Source organism: Apium graveolens, chromosome 1 (assembly GCF_009905375.1).
Source record: "Apium graveolens cultivar Ventura chromosome 1, ASM990537v1, whole genome shotgun sequence".
Classification (NCBI taxonomy): domain Eukaryota; kingdom Viridiplantae; phylum Streptophyta; class Magnoliopsida; order Apiales; family Apiaceae; genus Apium; species Apium graveolens.
Window position 1 is genome coordinate 101,088,687 of NC_133647.1, and position 24,483 is coordinate 101,113,169.

Below are 24,483 nucleotides of genomic sequence, written 5' to 3' on the forward strand. Positions count from 1 at the left end.
TTCTTATGAGGCATGATCACCTTGATCTTCTTCCAGATAGAATCCTTAGGCTTTATACTGTTTCAGGAAAAAGACTTCAGTCTGCTCCTTTGCATTTTTACAGACTTTAAAATGTTACGTACAAATACAAACTAAGATAACAATACAACTTACTTAGGGTTGACAAATTGTCTTAGTCTTTATTAAGATACAGACATGTCTTATACAACACAACAGGGTTAAGAAAAATAATAGAGTAGTGGAGAAAAAATAAAAAAGTGAGTAAGGTAATGAAATTGATGAATATTATATGTATAAAGTGGATATAGTGGATATAGTGGATATAATTATTTTTTATATTATAAAAATTTTACTATTTTTAAAAAAAATTGAAATGTAAACAATTGGAATGGACATAACAAAAACGAAAATGTAAACAAATGGGAGAAATGGAAGAAATATTATTCATGAGTTTACGTGACATAACATCCTGTTACTCATAATTTTTTTTACAGGAATTATATACTAATTTAATTTACCTTAATATAAAAATTATATACTAATTTTTTTTACAGGGGACAAACCACACATATTTCATATTAAATTAAGGTAAATTAAAATATATTTTTTCCGGAAAAAAAAATTAATTTACCTTAATTTGATATGAAATATGTGTGGTTTGTCCCCTTTAATGGATTTAGCTCTGTACTAAAAAAACACAGAGGCCTTTTTGGTAAATTGTTATTAGTGTGAGTATTTAAAAGGAACTAATTAGTAATTATTGTTAGATTAATACATTGAATAATTTGGGACCACCGTCTCCTCTGTCATTAAGAGTTTGAGAAATTATGTTCATCCTCCCTTAATTAAATCCAAAACTCAACAACTTGTTATATATACATGCATGATACATGTACTTATGTTTAATCAAACCTAATCCTTCAGATATTATATTTGATTCCTTCTAATTACACTTGAGTTCAATTATTTGGGTTAAAAATATATTCCTACATATAATTTCATTAATGTAGAATATCCATATACTCCTATTTAAACTTCTTACTTTGTAATCTTATAATAATAGACCTGTCAAAGACATTAAGCCGTCTTGGTAAACCTTTTAAAATAATTTTATTCGCGGGCGTATTTTCAACTCTAGATGTTTGATAAATCTCATTGAAAGTAAATACAGGCGATACGTACTTTCTAATTTGTGCTTGCGCTTGAAATTATATCTACACTTTTTGACTTTACAGCGTAAATACTGACACTGCATATATTTCTTGAAGTCGACACATTCATACATGTAATTATGTAAACATGTCAAAGATAATGCATGTTCAAAACTATAGACGGAGATGTTAAATTAAGTTCTAAATTATCTTTATATACAGATAATTTGTTGAATCATATTCAAACAAAAAATAGCTCACGCTCATGGTATAGATTATTGAATAGACTAAAAGACTGAAGTTGCAAAAAAAGGCACAAACCTGTTTCGGATCGAGTCAAGTTAGGTCTTAAAATTGGACCAGATAGTTAGATATGATTAAACTAACATGAACCACATCCAAAATTTAAAATTGTAAATATGAATATTTAATAAACTAAAAGACTGAGATTGCAAAAATTGACACAAACTCATTTCAGGTCGAGTCATATTCGAACACACATAAAATTGAACCAGGATAATTGAATTCGATTAATCAAACACGAGCCCCCAAAATTCAAATTTGTAAGTTTAACAAAGCTAACTTATGGTACACAATTTAGCAAAAAAAATAAATTAATAAATTAATAAATTATGGGAGACTTTGATAGAAAAGATAAAATGGAAAAGCCTGTATAAATTTCATATCATCATCTTCTTTAGTCATGCATGTACTACAAAATCTCGTCCACCCAGAGTTGCACAACTGATCAGTTATCATCACCCTAATATATATGAAGCTCCATGAACCATATTAAGCTCAAACTCTTCCTTTATATATATGCACGTATGTGCACCAAGTACAAATTAAGCATGTTCAGTTTTAATTAGCTTTCTTTTACTTGCAAGTGATTCCATTCAAAAACCAGATAGAGTTAAAGACTTGTATCATTGAGTTTTGTACATCATATCGGTCTAAGTAGAATTACTCTCAATAGTTCAAGTATAACACGACATTAGCTTTTAACTGTGCTTGCAAAGGATTAATTAGCTATGAAGGTTTATATATTCATCAAGCCACTTAAGCAATGGCTTGAAGTCCCCGATTTCTATTTTGAGAAAACCTCGAAATTTATTCATAAACATCGTAGCCTATAAAACGGTTCGATCAATATTCATTTCTTTTTAAGTTTTTTAAAATCAAAAATTTTAAGAAAAAAGAGGCTTTCATTTCAAATTAGGCTTAACTACCTAAGGGGGTCGCGACACAATTAGGCAGATCTAGTAATGGTCACGGAAAATATGTGTTTATTGTAAATTGACGTTATTAATTAAAAATTTTAATATAAAAATAAAGTGTTGTCACAGAAATTTTAAAATAAAAGGGGGTCTAACCGAAATTTATCATGAGCTACCCATTATTATTACGAAGATCGACTAGTCGTCGCGACTAGTCACCGACTAATCGTCGCGAAGGTACCCAGACACCGAGAGTCTCGAAACCCGACTTGTCATCGACTAGTTGACGTGAAGGTCGTACAAGAGTTTTGTAGTCTGACTTGGACCCTTCATAACCATAATTGTGGTGTAACATATTTATTTTGAACTTATAATTCTATTGATTTTGATTTAAATATAAAATTAACGTGTTCAATTATATTATATATTAAATCTAGTAATTATATGTATAATGAACACTTTGTCGACTAATCGGGTGATTTGTCGACTAGTCTTCACGAAGGTATTCGGGCATCAAGGGTCGACTTGGCGTCATGATAACCTTGGAGCTACCTACTAATTGCATACTAATTATTTTATTTTCTGATATAGTTTATAACCTTATAATTAGTACTCCCTCCGTCCCATTTTGTTCTTCCTCTTTTGATTTTCGCTACTGTTCACGGTAAGCGATTGACTACTAATTTACGTCTAATTTATAATATCAAACATAGTCATGAGTGATCTCGTTTGATTCGTATTTATCAGTACTTTAATACAGTGAAATTTTATATTTAATACTAATACGGATTTAAAGATATTAACAATCAAAAGTGTGCATTGACAAACGTGTCCAACACAAATAGAAAACGTTTTTAGGGACGGAGGGAGTATTTGTTGTAAGAAATTTTCGGAATAAAAAAATTTGATACACAAGTGATAAACTATTAATCACTTGAAATAGTTAATCGTGCTTCATGTTAATTACTTTAACTTTTTACATATTTAGCAGCATAGTTATACTAGAAGAGCATATAATTGTGAAGAAGAAGACCGGAGAGTTGGGGCGATGGTTGACTTGAACGATGAACAACTCATTCTCAGGCCTTAAAAAGATAAGCTCACGAGTGCATAATGAGGTATGGAGATTGTATGTATCTCCCGCATGGGGTCCTGTAAACATTAATTAACCTTCATTATCTGATGGGATGTTTCCTGTACATTATATTACATTTATATTTTATTTGGATATTATTCAGGGTCAAGGAATCTTCATAATGTCACAAGAATGAGACAACTTAATACAGATGGGATATTTAATTAAACAACTCTATTATTTTATTATTACTCGGAATATTAGGGCATAATCTTCAAAGTGTAGAACGTGTTTATTTATGGGGGTAATAATATATATTTCAGACGAAACACTTTTGCTTATGTTGATGCTTTTTTTCCTACCAACAAACTGTAATTTTCATACCCTGTTATTGTCGTCTAGATTAGGGTCAATTTCCGATGTTTTCTCACGTATCAACTATTTACTTCAGTTTGTCCTTCATGCTTTTGTTGTTTTAGTTATGGACTCATAGCTCGGGCAGAGGGCTGAGGTTTGGTTGGATTGAAGGATAAAAATTAACTTGAATTATAATTTACTGTTTTTCAAAACCTCCATTCACGAGCAAATTGTTGATAAATCAAAATCAATCAAAATCATTCATGTATTTAGTTGCGATTTGTCTTAACGATTTAATCACTAAAATATTTGCAAAGAAAAATAAGATAGTTTTAACATATTTTACGTAACTAAAATTATAAGGTTTTAACTTGAAATATATTCTTTATCACTTAAAAATCGTTCATAATATTGATAGAGTAAATCTAATAAGCCAAGTTTAAATACTCAAGTAACTTCTACATATATATATATATATATATATATTAAATACATATATACGTGTACATGTTATAAAAATATTATTTTAAATAATGTGGGGTTGGCCGCTTGCAGTTAGACTTTCGCGATTTTTAAAAAATAAATCCGCAACCAACCGTAAATTAACGTATATCAAAAACTTCATCCACGACCGAGCGCTTTTTACGATTATCTATAATGTGCGGATGAATTTTGGAGCGGTTGATGTGGTTCAAAGAATTGCTATTTAGTAGATTATAGCTTAAAAATCTGTGTTTTGTCTTGTTTCGTTGATATTTATATAATTTTATTTATATTATATAAAATTATAGTGAATGTAAATGGTACAAAAATGAGTAAGAATTAGAAAAGTTTAGTAAATATTTTCACTATTTTAGAGGCCTAATAAATCATAAATTTTTTAAATCAAAAATTGGATTTTTGAAATTTTTATTTATCCGACCATATAATAAATTTAATTTATTTATATAAATATATAATAATTATTGATTTACATTAAAATAATTAGGACTAACTTGTAGTCATTGTTTATGAGATTGTATCTAGTAATTTAGCAATTTATTTATTTAGTAGATTTATAATACTATTTATTAATATATATTTAATTTTTAATAACCAAAATAATGGTATAAGAGTTAAATTAAAATATAACTTATTCCCTGACAAAAAAATAAAGTATAAGTTATTTTATTTATTATTATGTAGTATAGATTTTGGGGTGCATTTTAAGGTACATTGAACTATGTATCTACATAATTTATTTTTAAATAAAAAATTCTAAAATGCGAGCTGTCATCTTTATTAATTATTGAGAAAATTATCAAAAATATTAATTTTTCTAAATATTTTTACGATTTTACTATCTTCTGATTTTTTTTTTGCAAAAATACGGAATCAACCAAAATCAACTAAAATTAAACAGATATGCAACTAGTTGAATGGAGTTGCATGTAATTGCAGAAACTCGTTAAATATTGCATGAAGTTAATTTCAGTTGCCAAAAACCAAACTTTTGCAACAAAAAAATTGAAAAATAATATTTTTGTAATTTTTTTTGAAAATGACAGTATTTTTGTAAAAATATTTTTAAATTTTGATATTTTAAAAAAAAACCCTAATTATTTTCTCATAAATATAAGCTAATATAAATTCCACTAATTAAAGATGTTATTATTAGTAAAATTAAGAGCTCCACTTTGAAAATTCTCTAGTAATCCCGTTAAGAAAACTAGAATATACAATGCTAATCTAGAATATCAATGTCAATTATAACACCTTAATCAGTATGTGTACATAAATTATGATCCTCCCTAACACAATTATGAAACATGCTTAAACCCATGCAATTAATATAAACATTTAGTAAATCAATAATTTTTTCAAGACGTAATTAGTGGTTAAGGGAGCCGTCGGGAATTAGATATTCAATCAGAAAATTTGTCCTTATTCCCATTCTAGAAATACATTTATCACAACTCTACAAGTGTGACTTTGAGGGTGTGGGCTGTATTTTTTGTATGCCTGTAAATTATTCTCTACATATATAATATAATGCTATGTTAGTTTATACATGTTTCCAAGAAGCAATTAATAATTCATTAATATTAAGTTTCACCAACTCCTCGAATGATTTATAAATTCATTCGAATGATTTATAAATTGGCGAGATAAGGCTCTATATCTTTATCCAACATCCTCAAGAAGCAATTAATATTTCATTTGAAAAAATCACATTACCTTGCTTATAAAATTTTATAACTTATTCTTGTTTATATTCATTTTTCCAAGAAGCAATTAATACTTCAGCCTTGTGACTTTGTTCAGATACTGAATTTTATTCGGTATTCCCAGCCTCCTCAAATCCTAAAAAAAGCTCTCTCAGCGTCTTTTTTTTCTAGCCGCCGTTCGGGGCTTCCATCGGTTTTCACCGGTGGAAAGCCCCAAATCATCTATTTTCCTTGCTTTATTCGTATTTTTCAATAATACTCCTCCCCGGGTAAGGATTTTTATCGTTCAAGATTGTATTTTTGTTTGATAAAATCTTTGTTGGGTGAGATTTGTTCCCAATTTATTTGGGTTTTGTTTATTCTCTCCTTGTGAGAGCTTGCTGTGTTTTTTGGTGTGTTTTAGTGTGATTCGATGTTCAGGACGTTAGATCTGCCGGATTTTCTCAGAGGTTTGATTAAGTGATAAAGATTTATATGGGATTGCAATTACGATCGATAGCTCAAACTGGTTTTGGTGAAGGCGATACGTATATATCAATTTCAACAAATCGCTTGATTGTGTCTTCATAAAGACTAAATTAATCAGCGGTATGATCTGTTTTATGTTTGTTCGACTCGATTGCTTGTAGATGCCGTATGACTTTTCATTATTGAAATCAATTCTGATTTTTTTCAAAAAAATCATTCGAGGAGTTGGTGGAATTGGGGTCTTGGCTCAAAAGTAAAGATTCTCTTGGAAAATAAACATAATTTACTAATATTGATGATTATTTAAAACCAAAAAAGTTATACTAGACTCATCATAAAATATTGTAAATTGAATTTGTTTTGTAATGCATGTTCTACTTTATTAAAAAGTTGAAAATGATGTACATCTTGAAAGTTGAACATATTTTTTAAGACAATACATTTTACAATATACTGCTTATAGAATATGGTATGATTGCATAAATCATAATTAATATAGGTGATTTTTAAAATTTTAAGTAAATGATAATCTTAATAGAACAAACTTTATAAAATTATTAATAACATTTTAAATGCAGAATACATATAATTTCCAAAATTATGAAAAAATATAGTTATATATAAAAAAAACTTTTCTCTATCTAGAATATAGTACTAATGATTTTGGATACCGCTATGGCTGGCTGGCAATTAGAGAGCCAAATTATAAAAAAAAAAAACAGCATGATATTTTTTTTATGCATATAGGGTTCACTATAATTGTAGGTCTTAACTAATGATAGGCATTTCTTATCTCCAAGAACATCTTACTTTTTGATAATCATTTAGCTGATTTTGTGTTTTGGAATCTCATCAAAGACTTTTGTTTTAGCTTCATTTAGTTTATTGAAGGCTCACATGCATTATCCCAAGCCAATTGTTCTCTCCTTTTTACTAGTAGTAAATATTGTTAATCATCCATCTAGACTTCGATGCTAATATGTATCACTCCAACACCATCTCCCCTTTCTTTACGACAATTTTTTGACAAACGTGAATTTATTACGGTCAATTAATATTAGATAATCAATTTTGAACGATTCATTCACAAATTTTTATTTTTATTATTTAGATGACCAATTTTTGATTAATTCCAACATAATTTATTTTTATTATTTTAATGGCACTCGCCAATTCTTCTTGTTTATATTTGTTTATCTGAACAAAGTCACAAGGCTGAAGTTACAACAAAATAAAAAGGCTAATGCGTGTATTCAAATTTTGATATTAAATTTGACCAGGAATACAATTTTCGAATATCTCCGACATAAGTTTAAAATGTAACAAATTTTTGAGAATAAAATTTTACAGTGTGCCAGCTATTTTTACTCCCATTTTGTTTCTTCTACTGAAGTGGAAAAATGCAGGTGGGATGAAAGTGGGAAATTCACAACTTTTTATATATGAAATTCATGTATATATTTATATCTGTCAATAAACCCCACCAGTGCTGTCAATCTCATTAATTCTATAAACTATAAGATGAGACATATGCAAGTCTCATTACAATTATTATTATTATTGGAGCTAACAAAAACACATACACACACGCATTTTATTTAAACTAAATTAAATGAAAAAATTAGAAAAACAACAAAATCATAATAATCGTATTAAATTTAGAACCACAAAAGTGGCCTTACTTTTTCTCTCTTTCATAAGCTAGCCAGCTGCCCCCTCCTCCTCCCTATTAATTTGATTCACTTGCCTATCGCCCTCTCCATTTCATTTTCTAAACTCTCTCAATCTTCACTAACCCCAAGAGTTTATAAACACTCACTGTATATAAATAGTTTTAGATACTAACAAGTGCTTAAAGCTTTTTATTGCCACTTTGTTATTTGCCCTTCCACATGGGAAGGCACTCTTCTTGTTACAAGCAGAAGCTTAGAAAAGGACTCTGGTCTCCTGAGGAAGATGATAAACTTATCAAACACATAACCAAACATGGTCATGGCTGTTGGAGCTCTGTCCCAAAGTTAGCAGGTATACGTATAATTTGTTATGATCAACATTGAACCAAATGCATTATTTTAAGACCAGGGCTTTTCTTGAATTTTCTTGTTTCTATGTGATGTTATTGAGCAGGATTGCAAAGGTGTGGGAAAAGCTGTAGGTTGAGGTGGATAAATTATCTGAGACCTGATCTTAAGAGAGGAACATTCTCCACTCAAGAAGAGAATATGATCATTGAACTACATGCAGTTCTTGGAAACAAGTATGTAAACCTCACACATATACATATATGTTGCATGACACTTTTTACAAGTACTTAATATGATTACTTTCTTGGGATTGTTTCAGATGGTCTCAGATTGCAGCTCAATTACCTGGAAGAACCGACAACGAAATCAAGAATCTATGGAACTCATCCATCAAGAAGAAGCTGAGACAAAAAGGCATTGACCCCAACACACACAAACTTCTCTCTGAGGTTGAAAATGATAAAGATCACAAGGCGTCCGCCAGCAATAACAAAGCATCTGAACAAGACTCCTATGAACTCAATTACGAGACCTCCAATCAAGAATTGTTAGAGGAGAAGCCTAAAGCATCACAACCACCTTCAATTACATCTAACCATCAGTACACACTCATTGATAATTTGACATCACCTACTCATGAATTCTTCCTTAACAGGTTTGTTACTTCACATGATCAAACTTCAACCTCTAAGACTCAAGATTTAGGAAATTATTCATCTTACGATTATGGTCGTTCGGATATAGGCCTTTCTGTGAACCAAAATTCAAACAATCTCTTCTATAATCCAGCTTCAAAATCATCTGAAATGATATCTGAATTCATAGCTTCTTCACCCGCGAACATTCCATCAATATCAAACACATTTCTCTCCAGTCCATCAAGTATTAAGCCTTCCATTAGCCTCCCAGACTCTGATCCTCAAATGGGATCTTTTCATCTTTTAAACAGGCTTCAAAACTGGGACACCAATACACTCACCAATAGTAACAACACTAATGATTCTTTTCGTTGGGGAGCTCAAGATGTCGAGAAATTACAGAAAGATCAAGGCCATGATATTCATTCTGTGGAAGGACCACACGACAATATTAAATGGAACGAGTACCTTCAAACTCCTTTTTTACATTCTGCACTTCAAAATCAAAATACTCAAGAGCTGTACAATGATCACGAGACTAAACCAGAAACGCAGTTCATGGCGAATTTACCATGGCATCAAAGCCAGCAACAACAACAGCCTATGCAAGCTGCAGTGACAGACGTATACGGTAAACATTTTCACAGATTGCCAGCCACCTTTGGACAATTTTCTTGATTATTAGCCTAAATGGAAAGCTTCAATTTTTCAAAGGGTGTGTGCTATACAAGTTTTTGCTGTTTGTCCTTTTCATTTCGAAACTATACTTTAATTGTGTAAATAGGCCTGATACAAGTATATCTCAGCATTTCTATACCTGAATACTACAGAAAATATTCTTGTTATTGCTTGTCCTATTTGGCATGTACTGGGGTAGAATTTCATAATAAGTATCAGCTGCTACAAATTTATGTTTTCGATTCTTTATTTGATTTGGAATATCAGGTGACATATCAAGATCAGATGACTATGTTTGCTAAACAAAATTACGAAGTATCAGTTTGTGTTTCTTTGTATTCAAATTGCAATTTTTATAGTTTATCTTTCTTCTTCTTTTTTTGGCTAATTTAGATATATATTATATAAATTTGGATCGTACGGAGTATAGGGGCGAAGCCCTTATGCGCCTCAGCCTTCTGCCTAGCGTAGACAGCAAGCTGAGGCGCAATAAGCTAGACCCAAGGATGACAGGAAACTAGAAATCCAGAGGTTAAGTATTAGAGCTTTTGAAGCTTGGAATACTGCAATTACTAGATACTATTTAAAATTTTAATTTTTGGAAAAGATGGTGACTATCTGTAACTCTAAATATTTTTATTTGGCTCATTAGGAAATTTATTTTGTAAACCTTAGCCTCACCTATCTCTTTCAGAAACAGACCCTTCAGAAATTTAAAAGAAGATAAAAATCACATAAATTCAAATGCAACATTGAAGAAACAATTTTCTTTTTTCTTAAATGAGGGTCTATCATTGTCTGCTAAAGATGTTGATAGTTTTCACTCTTTCACAGCCCACCTCACTTCCCCCCATGGGTAAATTAAGTAGTTTTACTAGCATCTTTTAGAGAAAACACCAGCAGCACATGTTTAAAGTCCTTGGATGCATGTATATTAGAATTTGGGTATGTTGCAAGTAAAAGATGGTGCGTGTTCTTTGTCAAAGTGACACAAGAAAAAATTGTCATGGTAGAAGGAAATGTCACTCATTTTGAACATTGAGAGCTGCAAGTTCTTGACCCATGGTTTTCTTGAATTACTGAAATTAGACGACGGTTAAATCAAACATATTCGGTGTGTGAGATTTAACGTAGAGTATAGAGCCTATTTCAGAAATATTCCAAGTTTTGAGAACAGAATCTGAATTTTAATTTGTGGAACAAGAGTAAAACTGTAAAAGTGAATATAGTGGGATTTGTTTGCAGTTGATGATGTGTGAACACTTGATGAATCAGTCCGTTATGGGCCTCAAACTCCTACTAGTCGTGGGAAGAACAAAGTACAAGGGTCCCTTCCATTGGACATATTTTAATTGAGACATTTCATGATAGAGGAAATAATATTTTTTCTGATTTTTCTTCAAACTTCAGAGAATACATGATTGGAAAGAGGTCAAGAATATCTTGCTAATAGCTGAGTATTTAGCAAGCAATAAGCAACTTGGTAGCTAAGTTACTTGGACCTTCACATTATTTTTCCTTTCAAAGGCCTAGGAAAACTTTCTCATTAAGCCTAGTACATGAACTCCGATATCATGTTAAATCATCACTGTTAGCAAGGCGGTGACATGTATGCATATATTGAAAACTAATTTTCGACTATACTGACTGTATAAAAGTTTCTGTAGCAGCAGCTATAGTTCCGTTAAGTTGTGCAAACAGATTCATTCATATTAACGTAGTTCTACTTGAATGGAAAGAACTAAGATTTGAATCATGAAAAGAAAAGATGTGTGGTATCTTTCAACAGATTTACTGTTTAGCTACAGAGAACATATGTGGTAGGCCACAAAACTGCAGGCACATACGTGTTACACCCACGTGTGTGTTCTGTGGAATTTTTAAAAAAATGAAGTATACATATTATAGGGCCACGCCCAGATAACAACTAAGTTTCATCAACTCGCTGTGCACCGTTTTTTGGTGAACTGTAAAATGAACTGCAAAGATTAGAGAGGCGTAAATACCATTACCCTTAATACTCCGTCCGTTTCAATATAATAATAATAATAATAATTGTTTGAGTTTGCAACTCTCTCTCATATACGAGATGCTATGTTTCTGATTTGTGCATTATTTTGGGCTATTATAACTTTACGAATCATAGGTTATATGCATATATGTAATTGCGGATCCATGTGAACTGAATTATTGAGTGTTTTAAATTTGGTTCAAGGCCCTACAATCTTACATGCAGAAGAGTACAAAAAAAATGAGATGGAAATGAAGGGTAAATCATTGGACCCAAGTTTTGGTTTTTTAGTATTGTTCATCCACCATCAAATACCCAAAACTTTGCAGATCCTTATTTTTATTTTTATACTTCTCACAAAATGTCAAAATGAAGGCAGCCTGCATAATCATTAAGTCATGCTTGGAATAATGCTGGTGGCTAAGACATCAAGTTTTGGAGAAATTATATTTTCTATTGCTTTCTTAGAGCTTTTTTAGATTCCTTCTGGAATTAAAGAAGGTTCTTGCTTTGGAACTGAACGGCCATGATTGAGACATCACTTGAACATAGGGAGCTTATCTTATTCCCAGTTTACATTAAAAAAATGATTAGTTTCAAACAAAGACAACACTCTGCAAGTTAAATTTTCGAAACATACTGCATTCCATCAGCGCAAACAATTATAATTTCTGTCACATAATGCATGAGGGGGAGGGGGGAGGATTGTTAACAAATTGAAGATGAGATCATGAGTTGTTGAGCAGAAACTACGTAGATCGTTGTTCAAGGTTCAGTAACTAAGTACAGATCATTTTCTTCTGCACAATATATAGTAACTAATGATAAGATTTTACTGTAACATGAATCAAAGTCCATGAAGTAATGCCTTATAAATGATAACCAGCATTGAAGTTACATACATCACTTTCATTCAGTGACTTCTTCAACAAGTGCTGATTGTGTTTAGTTTGCAACAATAACTTACTATCTAAACAACAGATTTATTCTGTTGTCACTGTTAATTATTGTATTAATGAAGATGAACATTCTAAGAAAATTGAATGTGTTAACATTAATGATATAGAAGTAGCCAATTAACAAAAAAAATTAAAATATGAAAGTAGTCACCAGCTCAACTAAAGATCAGGTTGTGGCAAGTTCTATCACATGGGTAAGCACAGTCGATCGCTTTGCATCCAGCTCGATCAAAATACCAATCTCCAACGGCAAGTGCGATGCCCTGCCCACAGAGGTGTTATATCACATATAAAATGCTATTATGTAAAGTTAAATATATGTCTGTTTAAATTTTTGAACATACGTACGGATACAAAAGGATCAATTACATGGATCAGTGTACCTTGTTGGCAATAAGGGGTGAATTATCTGAAAACCATGTATCCTGCCTCTCAGATTGGCAATGAGCAAAACATGAATTCAAAAATACACCATTTTTTGGGGAACTTGCGAAGCCTTTTACCACATGCACCATGTAATCTCTGAACCCTATTCAAACATCAAGCAGAATAAGTTACCTAAATGATATTATCTTCTTAACAATTTAAACCAAGGAAACACGAATTTGTGAATTATCATGCTCACTCTGTAGAAACTGAATTTGTGATGTTGAACAATAGGCATGATTCATTTTGCATGCTCCCCAATGGTGATGAGGATCAGCTGCAGGAGGAGCTAAGCTTGCTGTTACCTGAGCATAGAAAGGAATAAGAAGCTCGATATCAGACTGTCAATTTATGGAAATCCAATAGCTTTTCAATTAAAGTATATTTAACTAGAAATATGTGCATGGAATTCCTGGTAAGTGGTAACCATGGTTGTCACGTCAATAAGCCGAGTCGAGTCGATGGAGGTCCAGCTTGTCGACTAGTCGACAAATTAATAATAATTAACTAATTAATATATAAAAATATATATTATATATACGTGGTTTCCCACAACAAAAGCTTAAAATTCCTGTACTCATAAGTATATTAATCACAAAATAGATATGTTAATTGCAAATATATCTTTTCCCCCCTTCCATGTACATACATAAATACGCTGACTATACCAATATATAACAGATTATGCTACCTGTATATTAAGTTTTAATCAATTTATACATACATAAACACACACACGCCCAAAGATTTATGAACTGAGATTAGCATGTTATTATTGCTGATGTTGAGTAGGTTTTAGAATTTATTTAGTTTTCATTTTAAATTTTGATTGGACTTTGCACTGGTCAACAGACTAGTCGACTGACTAGTCGACCAAGTCGACTGACTAGTCGATTAGTCGTCGACTATGCGCGGCTAGTTGAGTGCCATGACAACAGCGGTGGAAACAGAAATGTAATAATACCTGCCATGCATCATAAGCTGCATTAAGAAGAAAGAGTGGAGTTTTTATGCTGGAAATCAAGTTCTGAGGGAAGAAGCACTGAAATGATAAAGATAGACAAACTAAGAGTTAACACATCAATGAGGATGAGTATCATTTCAATTATCAGACTATATCATGAATTTACTGGGGTAAATAAAGGAAAAAGATCTCACTGAAGTTGAATCAAGGTGGTTAGTGCAAGTGTGTGGCAAGTTCCTGTGCACCCCCTGTAAAAATTATGCCACAAATCATTTGTTAGTCTTCTCATTCAGTGTTAAAGCTAACTAGATATAGATTTTTAGGGTTGCTTTCGGAAATATGTTGTCATCTAAATTTAGTTTAATGAAATTATAGCTGCAAATGCGGTAAGTAAACTTTAAAGATGGCTTCAAGTTGATAATACCACACAGAAACTGTAACCTCCATCCATTTTTGGTGACCCGCTAATAAAAATTCGATATTGAAAGTACCAGTACTTATTAACTTAAAACTGTCTTTGTAGCTTCACGCTGCATACTTCAACACAACAACTAACAAGCATACAAGCACCTAGGACATGTGACTCAGTCAAAAGTGAGAAGGTTCTATATAAGTACCTGTAACTTAACTACACCATTAAAAAGATTCCTAAGAGTGCGACCACCAGCAACATCAACCCTACATGAGGTAGAAATTACTTTAATTACTGTAATCAAAACATATTAGTATATTACAGCTACAAAGGTTAAGGTGTTTACGCATCCAAGAACAGTCCACCATCACTCAGGCATTTTACTTTAGTACTGCTCGGAAACAACTCACGAAATTCATCACACTTTAAAATAGAAGCTAGACCTCCAGCAGAGCATCCAGAAAGAAGTGCCTGAAACATGGTATGGCCACATAAATGATAATTGAGAAAAAAATTGAATTATAATAAATAAACAACTTGAAGTAAAAACAAAACCTGTTCCGCGTGACTCATCCCCTTTGCTTTTAAATCTCGCATAGCAGCCCACCATATCCGTTGACCTCTAAAATGCAGTCCAGCAGCCTAAAGACAATACCAATTTATTTTGTTTAGCACAAATGAGTTGGGAGAAGCATTTATAAGGTTCACAAGGAAGCTAAGTGCAACAAATGGTTATATAATATTTCTGGCATGAATTCACATATACTGAATGAACAAACATATTTTCGGTCAGTCAACTGTGCACTCTACAGCACATACATAAACCAAAAACCTTAGGAGCTCATCTACAAATGCCCTTCTTGAAGTAACACCTTAATAATTAGTTGGGAAAAAAAATAGATGCCTTGTAACAGGAGTTCATCATTCGGGACTAAGAGGTGGTTGTAATTAGTGATGGGTCCCAAAAAACTCCAGTTTCATTCTTTTGCTGCCGTTTAGTTTTCGTGTAAGAAGCAGAACAAATTTGGATCAAACATATATAATGAGCAGCCGCCTACTTCCACAAACCTTATCTTCCCCGTCGCCTGCAAAAGAGGCACCATCGCAATAACGTAGCTTTACTCTATTCCAATTGAAAAAATCTGCATAAGTAAACAAGGGCATTTTCAGTAAGGAGTATCAATTAGTATTAAATCTGGTACTACTTAAAACGGGCAACTGAAAAATATACTGCTTCAAACCTCCTAGATGTTGTCCTTACCTGGATTCTGTTCCGCCTTATTGCTCAGGATACCTGCAAAAATTATTTCTTTTTCCATATGATGTAATGATCCACGCCTTGTTTTCTTACGGTAAACACAAGATCTAACAGTGTCACACCATCCTCCTCCCTGTCATAGAGATTATGCGGAGTGCGCATTCTTGTTTAACATCAATGATAATACAATTGGTATACACCTACTGTGATATTACTGGAATGCAGTTGTCTGCCTAAATCAAGAATTATTTTAAAGAAAAAGCTGGCATTTGATTGAGGTAGGAGTATTCATTTTATGAAACTCAAACAACTCCAGATAAGGCTTTTGAAAATACTCCTTACGTCCCAATTATAACAAGTGTTGCAAGTCAAAATGAAAGTGAAAATGAAATGCAGCTAATTGATTTGCAAGTATTATAATGTGAAACCTTCTATAATTCCTTATATAGTTCTATGTGTAATTTGTGATACGCGGTTTGGAAGTTTTACTCTTTTGGTACAATTTGAGTACAGAATACTAAAAACAGCAAGTGGAGAAAATGGGGGCAGAAACTGGACACATCTGTGATAAATTTGGGGAAATGAGCGATGTGAAAGCATCCGCTGATGAAGTCTCTACATATAACATTTTTAGCTTGTTTTATATAGCATGAAGATACAAACCAAATATTGAGCAATTTATATACACACCCTAGAGGAAGTGTTAGATGTCATCATTTAAAGAGAAGCCGCAAACCTCTAGTTGAATGAGCCAACTGTTTGCTCCTGAACCATACCCACGATGCAAATGATAACCAGGTAAAGTTCCATCTAAACATACTGCAAAAAGATGCAAAATTTTATCAGGATATATACCTTATTTCATAACAGGATAGAGGACAACAAATTTGATCATCAAGGAGTTGCTAAGTTATACTTTAAGGATCTTCAAAACTGAAATTTTGATATACTAAAAATTCATTTTAAAGTGAGATCTGGAGATGTGAATGCCTGATTCGAGTCATAAACTGATCACAAAAAAGTCCCAAAAACCACAAACTTAACAGTGCAGCTGAATCATATAGCATAAAGATACAAAAAATATACAAAATTAAACACAATTTAATAACATCAAAGCAAATGATGAACTAGTCAATGAGCATTAAAAATAAACTCTGAATCATTAATAACTTCTCAATTGTATAAACTTGCAAATGAGCATAACATTAATACTAGCATATCTAAGACAGTACCAACGAACAAATTTTAACATAAAATTACAATGCATTTTTTTTAAAATTACTTGTAAATGACTGCTAAATGGCGCGCTCGCGCACACAAACACACACACAGAGAGAGAGAGAGAGAGAGAGAGAGAGAGAGAGAGAGAGAGAGAGCACCAGCCCCTTGAGCACCAGCTCCACGAATAACAGTGAGGCCCACAGTAAGAGGATTATACTTAGCAGAGACTCCAAACACAAAATCTTGAGCTAAAACCTCCTCTGTTCCATTCAAATACTCATCATATTCATACCCATTGCTGTTTCCAAGAACCACAACAAAAACTAAACCCCATAACACCAAAACTTTCCTCATTTCACTACTATAAAGATCCAATCTGTATGTGTGTATGTATGTAAAGAAATATGTATATATCCTTGTCATTAAGATATACACACGTATAAAGATGGGAAAAGGATAGAGATACCTTTCCTCAAGCAAGAAGCTTAATGTTGAAAGGTTCTTTTTGTATTTATCACTTACAACATTTTGTAAAAAATGAAATGTGAATCTGGGGTTGCATGTGAAGCGAAGTAAAAGACATTCTTGGGGAGGGAGAGGAGTGAGAATGAACTTGAGTGAGCTCAAACAAAAAGCGTGGCCTTTAAAAAGCCCGATTTTTTGCTGATAAAAAATTTCACTTATTGGACATTTGCACTTGAAAATGCTGCGATTAATTATAATCACATTGTTGGAGACTTAATTAAACTATTACATAATTTGATCACGGTCGATTTGGTTGGATTGTTATTTCTTAATCCCAACTAGGCCAGTTAATATTGGACACGACCAGTCAACTGACACGAATTTTACAGATTAGAATTGCTATTATACGATTCAGCTAAAAACGAGTCATACCCAAAACTGACCCGCATAAAAAGAACGGGTTACGCGTCAATCAATTGGAGCTGCAACAACTGTTATACAATCTGCGAAAAAACAAGTAACAATAACAATCGTGTTTGTGTGTATGATTAACAGAATGATGTCAACAAACAATGAACGAAATAAAATTGAATAAGAAGTACACAGGAACGGAAAAAATCTGAGTCCAGTGCGTGACTGTCTCCTTAAGCGTATTAGTCGTCTCCGTATGTGCGAACGAATAACCTCCCGGATAAAACGAGTTGCAGTGATGCAGAGCGTCACTTCCAGCGAGTTTGAGACGAATAAGAAACTATCACCAGAATATTTGAAAAAATTGAGGACTGAAGAGAACTAGAATTAAAGAGACAACTTTTATTTTCTCGACATAATAAAATTGGCCTAAGACTTTATTTATAGAGAGAGAGGGGCTTGAAAGAACTTATTTTTCTTTTCGATGTGGTACATGATATTTATAATAAGAAAAACCAAGGAAGAGGTTTGTACTACTCTCGATGTGGTACAAAACCACTTTTCGTATTAAAATATCACACTTTGGAATATCAGTTCTCATTCACCTTTTACTCATTTTGAACGTGTAAATATGCATTGAAATCCCCTTGTAGACGAGAATACGTTTTAATAAATACACACCACTAACACATACTGTGTCTCACTCATATAGAGTCTCAAAATGATTCAAATTCTAAAATCCTAAGTTTTTCCAACTTAGTCTAAAATACTAAAATACGTTTTAATAAATATTAACACAGAGTTTGACTTGGTGATAGTTTCTTTAATCGGATATAACATACGATAGGTAGAGAATGCTTCTTGAACCTTCGCTCGAATAAACACATCGACTTTACTGGTAGATAGTGGACGTGCTTGTCCCTGAACTGTTCGACCATTTGTGTAAACGATGGTATGCTTATCACTACATCTTTTCGGATTCGTTTCAGCTCTCATGAGTATGCCCATTTTCTCATGGAACATCGTCCTGGCTCTGCAGGAGTTTCTAAAAAATTGTGCCTCGTAATTCTCCTTTAAAGCGACCCCACTTCTCTCCCATGTGGGTGATCTTTATCTTATAGAGTAACCCGCGTTTACTCAACTGAATTTAATGCGTTCACTCCTGAACTCCATGTATTCTCCAAAAGATCATTAAAAGCTCAAAGCTTAACCTCGTACCATACGGGTCTCACTGTTTAATCATCATAGGAATATGCCAGGGGTTACCTCCACAGTGATTTGGCCATCATGATTTAGTTGGCCCATTGAACCAAGTTCTTGGGATCTCCAGTCAGCAATGGTTGGGTGTCCATCATAACTGCGTTAAACAATAGGCTAGGCCCATCCCTCTCGATGATTTTACAACCATTTCTTGATATAACTAGATTCTCTTGGCTTAAGTAGACTCGCTCAGTTTAACCATCTAGTTAGTGGATCCAACATTATCATATGACTTAACATAGTCCATCACGATAATTCTCGTTGAGAATATTGTTTAATGGTATTATGTCCTCATCATATATGTGAGACATACCATTACACACAAAATAATGTGATCTCTCAATTTGCACAATGCATATTGAAGACACATTTTCTTGTCATTTAGGAATATCCTTTACAAAGTGGCTACTATTTCAGCCTTTTACGTGCATTTATCTTATTCACCAGACTCGTATTCTATCATAAATTGAACTAAGTTTAGTATTTTCATGACATGACTGTTAAGTGTGAAATATATTCACCAATGAATTTTGGGTTCTTAAAGTCAAAAATCTAATTTACATACTATATCTATAAAATCCGTAATTTTATTTTTTAGTTTGTTTGTTAGATATTAGATATTAATTAGTTTAGATAAATATTTTTAAATTAGAATATTCTGGAAAACTTTTTGTGCAAGTTATTTGAGTTAGAGAAAAAATTGTTATTTGTGGAAAGAAATGTGGGAATAAATTAGAAAACCGATATCTTTTTTTATTTTAGGTATTTGTGTGTCAAATATTTTATTTTAAGAAATTACTTGGAGAGGTTGTAAATCTTTAGGAGGAAATTTAATATTTCCTATTTCAAATTAGGGATTTGTGTGCCTATATAAGAATATTATAAACTGTGAATTATTTTACAGTAATTCGCCTCCAACAGGTACACACGTTCTCTTTGCTTGATTTTAATTTATCTCATGCGAATGTGTACTTGTCTACTTGACTCCTAATTGAATTAATTGATTCGGAATAGGATCATGTATATGTTATACATTATTTTATTTGAATTGTGTAATAACCGTGTTAGGATTAAATATATATTATGTGCATATGTTCTGTGTATTAGTCACTATGCTTTATTAGTGTATGCTTCGAAAAATTATTTTAATGGTCTCACCTGGTCTTTACTCACCATATGTATTGTCAAGGTCTTTTGAACATTAAGTCTCAAGTGAATAGATATATAAAATATGATTTCATTGTTTTAACACAGGGCGACTCACTTTAATAAATATTAGTTTTCCACGTGAATTAATTTGCTATTAGATATAGTAGTTTATGCTTCCTGCTCGAATCATTTTTATGTTATTAAATTAGTATAAAATACGTTATAGTTGCATGTTTATTTATTTGTGTAGATTAAAAGGAAAATGAATGTTCTTAACGGATTATTGTGATTAAAAACATGTTTCTGATTTAGCAACAAAAAAAAAATGTTTCCCACGTGCTAGCTTTGATAATTATTTTATTGTTATATTTTTTCTTAAGAAAAAGGAAAATTATAAAGAATTATTATGATATAATATTCCATGTATCGTTTAGTAGCCATTTTAGTTTATGTTGCGTTGAAGTGGTATGAATGCATGCTAGTAATCCACTGTATTAATTATTAGACGTAATCTTATATGCTAATTGAGTCCAAGTGTATAAGGCCTGGTTCATTATTTTTAGTATAACATGAATGCCTTGTATTAATTGATTATTAATTGTTAGTCATACATAAAGTGAATAATGAGGTGTGTGTATAATTAGTTAACTAAAATATGAGTGTTGCATGTTAAAGTTAAAAACAATGGTGACCCCTGTGCTTGGAGTACACTAGCCGTATGCATGCGATGAGATTTAAGGCCCATTTGACCATGTTTTCTGTGACATATATGTTGTTTGGTTTTGATTTGTTGACTGCATGCACTACTAGAAATTTGTCGATAGACATCGCTTATTAGCCGATGTCTATTTAAAATCCAAGCGATGTCTTTGCATGCGATGAGAAAGGTAGGTGCATTACACATCGCTTATTAGCCGATATCTATACACAGTTTAGACATCGTTTTTCTTAACAATGTGATGTATTTTTCTTCAATGTATACCTTCACTATGGTTTCAGTTATTGATTCATATGTCATGTATATCATTTTAAACTTATCACATATAAAGCAATATGATACATTAACATCAAAAAACTTGTTAAACTGATGTGTAACTTAACATATTACATCAGTCTTTTATCAGAAGCGATGTCGTACCTTTCTTTTTTTAATGGAACCGATGTCTTTGTGTGTGTTTAACATCAGTTCTTTCAAAATGTGATATCTATTATATTGTTTTACATCAGTTATTTCTTGTGAGCTGATATATGTGCCTGCTTATGACATCAGTTTATTGAATGAAATGTCTTATTTGACTACATTTTACATCAGTTATTTTGTTCATGAAGTGATATTTGTTTATTTTTTTATTCATGAATCCCCTGTTTTAATCAAATGCCCAACACCCAAACAAGAGTCATCCAAAAACATACTAACTGCCATTTTACCATTCCAAAACTAACCAAACCAAAACAAACGCAAAAACAAACATACATTCATTGATTTACCATAGATTATACCAATTACGTACATATATCCACCACCAACCAAACTTCATAATCCAAACAAACTACATAACTGCAATAGCAAGTACTAGACATCCACCATCGATCATTTACATAGTTCATCCCAAACAAAAATTTACCAACTAAAGTTCCCCCATTATATTTATCAACAAAAACCACTAGTAGCTCTTACAAATTCTTACAAATTCAGTCTATATAAAGGAGCTGCAGATTAGGCCTTTTTATAAGAAGGACTCGATATGGCTAAGAGTCTCACATCGAACCTCGTCCAGCTCAGCCTTGGCAACAGTCACCTTTCGATTCTTTTTTGACCACTGAAAAGTGTAACACACAGGAATTAGTAACAATGAATTCTACCACAAATTATATGTACACCAGTTATATCAAGTATGAATTAAGCAAAAAAAAAAATACCTTTTTGACAAATGTCATTTCATTATCCATGGCAATTTCTTTCATATACCACATAACAATATAGCCGCATTCAGTTCCACCGGGCTGTTTGGGGCATCCCTATTTAATCCAAAAAAGTCAGACCAATTAATAAGTAAATTAATGCCCCTATCTAACCGAAAAAACTCTGACTAATAAGTAAATTAATGCCCCTGGTTCTTACGGTAACATATCTGATAGTCGGTGCTTTATTTCCCCTTCCGGCCTGAATATTGAACGCAATCACAGCCCTGTCATCTTAGCAGTATCAATAACACAAATTGATTGATATCTCAATAATGAAAATAATCACTCGAAATTAAATGCAAATACCTTGATATTGCTTTTTCCAACTCGGGATAGGTAGTTGAACGAGGCAGAGGATTGAGTATGAAAACCTCGCCCGCCCAAATCACAACCAATATCCAATGGCACCTATTTTTTATAAATATTTATAATAAACAGAATTAATATCAGAATCATATCATTTTGAATTTCATGCTTATAAATAAATAAATAAAGCGATTTATAATAAATCTGGAGACATTTTTTATGTACTTACTTGCTATTATGTGGCATAAAAAAGAGACGATCAGGATTACCCTCTTTAAATCGACTAACCAAATTATCTTCAAAATTGTTGTTTAAGGTAAACGAGACTCCGGGATCACAGAAAGCAAAATGCTCCAAATTTTCATTTTCACAAACCATGCAATGCAAGTATCTGCATTGCAAATAAAATGAAATTATAAAAAAACAAGAATATAAATGCAGAAATTATCAACAAGAAGACAAGACAATAATTAAAAAATTTATACTACTCACGCCATGTATGCAGAAATTGCTGCTTGGCCAATCATTTTAAACTCAAGCAAAGCAATTATGTTTTCATGCAAAATGAAAATTCTTTTCTCAACACCAAACACCTCCGCATCGCACGGGATTTGAATGGAGTTTCCAGTGGACTTCATGAATGTCGTTGCATGTTTATACAACAACCGAAAGCGCTTCAGAACATTTTTATTGATTTCCATATTCTCAAATAAGGACTGAACCTTATGCAAATCAGTTAAAGGATCCTTCCCTTTCCTTTTACTTTTCTGAAAATATTATCAAATTTATTAAAACAAATATAGAGTTAATATAATAGTGCGAGATCCAATAAAATATAGATGTAAAAATATATATCACGGTAGCAGGGGCATCTGAGAATATGATTAAGTCGCGGGGCCATGAGACGTAGGAGCCAACAGCCTGCTCTACTGTTTCAATCTCACCGACTACCGGAATAGGAATCTTGGCTTGTCCTTGGATTGGCCCATCCACTGAGACACGAGCACAACCAGGCTGCATTGGCAATCCGTGAATAGATTTGTTCATGTCATCATCGTCAAACAACAAGCCAAATGCCACCTTATTTTCTATTGTGCCCACAGCCAACTCATATTTTCGTGGACCAGCCTACACACATATATATATTTAACGAGTAACTATGACGAATGCTTGAATAATGTCGAGCTAAATTAAATAAATGTGCTTGTTATTTTACCTTGTTCTCTGGTGGAAAAGGATCCATTTGATCATCAACTATTTGAGCATCACAACTTGCTTTTTCCGAAACCAGAGGAGATGAAATATTTGCTTTACTGAGTAAGCCCTTCAGTTCAGCCAACTCCTGCCTTGTCTTCTCCATTTCCTTCGCCATCTCTTGCTTGGCCTTCTCCAACTCTGCATCCCTCTCACAATCCCGGGCCAACAGCTCAGCTTTGGTTATTCTACTTCTTTTTCCATTTGGTAAATTAAAGAAAATTGATGGGCTAACAAAGCCTCCAACTCCTCGAACCCTCCCCGAATGTTCGGGAGTTTGCAAGGCCGTAGTTAACACATCTTGACTCCCAGAAGGAATGAATTCCCCCTTACTTTGTAGCTCCAGTAAATTCTCCTGTCATGAGAATGTTAACATATAAATCAGAACTGAATGAACCTCCTCATAAAAATATTAAAATTAGAACTGAATTGAATTGCATTAAAAAAATTAACATTGCTTGTTAAATACTCACAATTCTTTTCCCTATTTTAGCTAGCTCTGGATCAACCTCCTCATCATCAAGTTTTCCCTTACGAGCCTTGTGCCACATAAGAGCCCGATCAGGTTCTTCATCGAGAGAGCCAAGGTTCCTTTCTTTTGCTGATT

General features: G+C 32.6%; 3 protein-coding genes across 3 annotated transcripts; 1 reads left to right on the top strand and 2 right to left on the bottom strand.

Moving 5' to 3' along the window:
• The first annotated feature begins 8,194 nt into the window (after positions 1 to 8,194).
• On the top strand, positions 8,195 to 10,055 carry LOC141665393 (transcription factor MYB61-like). The gene is made up of 3 exons (XM_074471383.1): positions 8,195 to 8,500; positions 8,603 to 8,732; positions 8,819 to 10,055. Exons 1-3 carry the CDS (start codon positions 8,368 to 8,370, stop codon positions 9,813 to 9,815), a joined length of 1,260 nt encoding a protein of 419 aa, XP_074327484.1. The 5' UTR covers positions 8,195 to 8,367; the 3' UTR covers positions 9,816 to 10,055.
• Positions 10,056 to 12,636: 2,581 nt separating this feature from the next.
• LOC141665401 (pectin acetylesterase 10-like) lies at positions 12,637 to 17,683 on the bottom strand. The gene is made up of 12 exons (XM_074471390.1): positions 17,225 to 17,683; positions 16,582 to 16,664; positions 15,849 to 15,978; positions 15,656 to 15,729; positions 15,143 to 15,229; positions 14,934 to 15,058; positions 14,793 to 14,853; positions 14,370 to 14,423; positions 14,176 to 14,253; positions 13,411 to 13,516; positions 13,169 to 13,314; positions 12,637 to 13,048 (listed from the first exon to the last, which is right to left on the bottom strand). The coding sequence occupies exons 1-12, from the start codon at positions 17,487 to 17,489 to the stop codon at positions 12,941 to 12,943; spliced, it is 1,317 nt and encodes a 438-aa protein (XP_074327491.1). The 5' UTR covers positions 17,490 to 17,683; the 3' UTR covers positions 12,637 to 12,940.
• A 4,129-nt stretch (positions 17,684 to 21,812) lies between these two features.
• Positions 21,813 to 23,025, bottom strand: LOC141720332 (uncharacterized). Its single transcript, XM_074522692.1, has 5 exons — positions 22,852 to 23,025; positions 22,623 to 22,724; positions 22,474 to 22,540; positions 22,272 to 22,370; positions 21,813 to 22,171 (listed from the first exon to the last, which is right to left on the bottom strand). Exons 1-5 carry the CDS (start codon positions 22,998 to 23,000, stop codon positions 22,079 to 22,081), a joined length of 510 nt encoding a protein of 169 aa, XP_074378793.1. The 5' UTR covers positions 23,001 to 23,025; the 3' UTR covers positions 21,813 to 22,078.
• Between the last annotated feature and the right edge of the window lie 1,458 nt (positions 23,026 to 24,483).

Coding starts and splice junctions, on each gene's coding strand:
- LOC141665401 (XM_074471390.1), bottom strand. CDS start 17,489: ATGACAAGGATATATACATATTTCTTTACATACATACACACATACAGA. Junction 15,059..15,142: donor GGATGAGTCACGCGGAACAG/GTTTTGTTTTTA, acceptor ACCATGTTTCAG/GCACTTCTTTCTGGATGCTC. Junction 14,254..14,369: donor ACCACCTTGATTCAACTTCA/GTGAGATCTTTT, acceptor TTATCATTTCAG/TGCTTCTTCCCTCAGAACTT.
- LOC141665393 (XM_074471383.1), top strand. CDS start 8,368: ATGGGAAGGCACTCTTCTTGTTACAAGCAGAAGCTTAGAAAAGGACTC. Junction 8,501..8,602: donor CTCTGTCCCAAAGTTAGCAG/GTATACGTATAA, acceptor GTTATTGAGCAG/GATTGCAAAGGTGTGGGAAA. Junction 8,733..8,818: donor CATGCAGTTCTTGGAAACAA/GTATGTAAACCT, acceptor GGATTGTTTCAG/ATGGTCTCAGATTGCAGCTC.
- LOC141720332 (XM_074522692.1), bottom strand. CDS start 23,000: ATGGTTTGTGAAAATGAAAATTTGGAGCATTTTGCTTTCTGTGATCCC. Junction 22,725..22,851: donor TTTATGCCACATAATAGCAA/GTAAGTACATAA, acceptor TATAAAAAATAG/GTGCCATTGGATATTGGTTG. Junction 22,172..22,271: donor AAATGACATTTGTCAAAAAG/GTATTTTTTTTT, acceptor TACACTTTTCAG/TGGTCAAAAAAGAATCGAAA.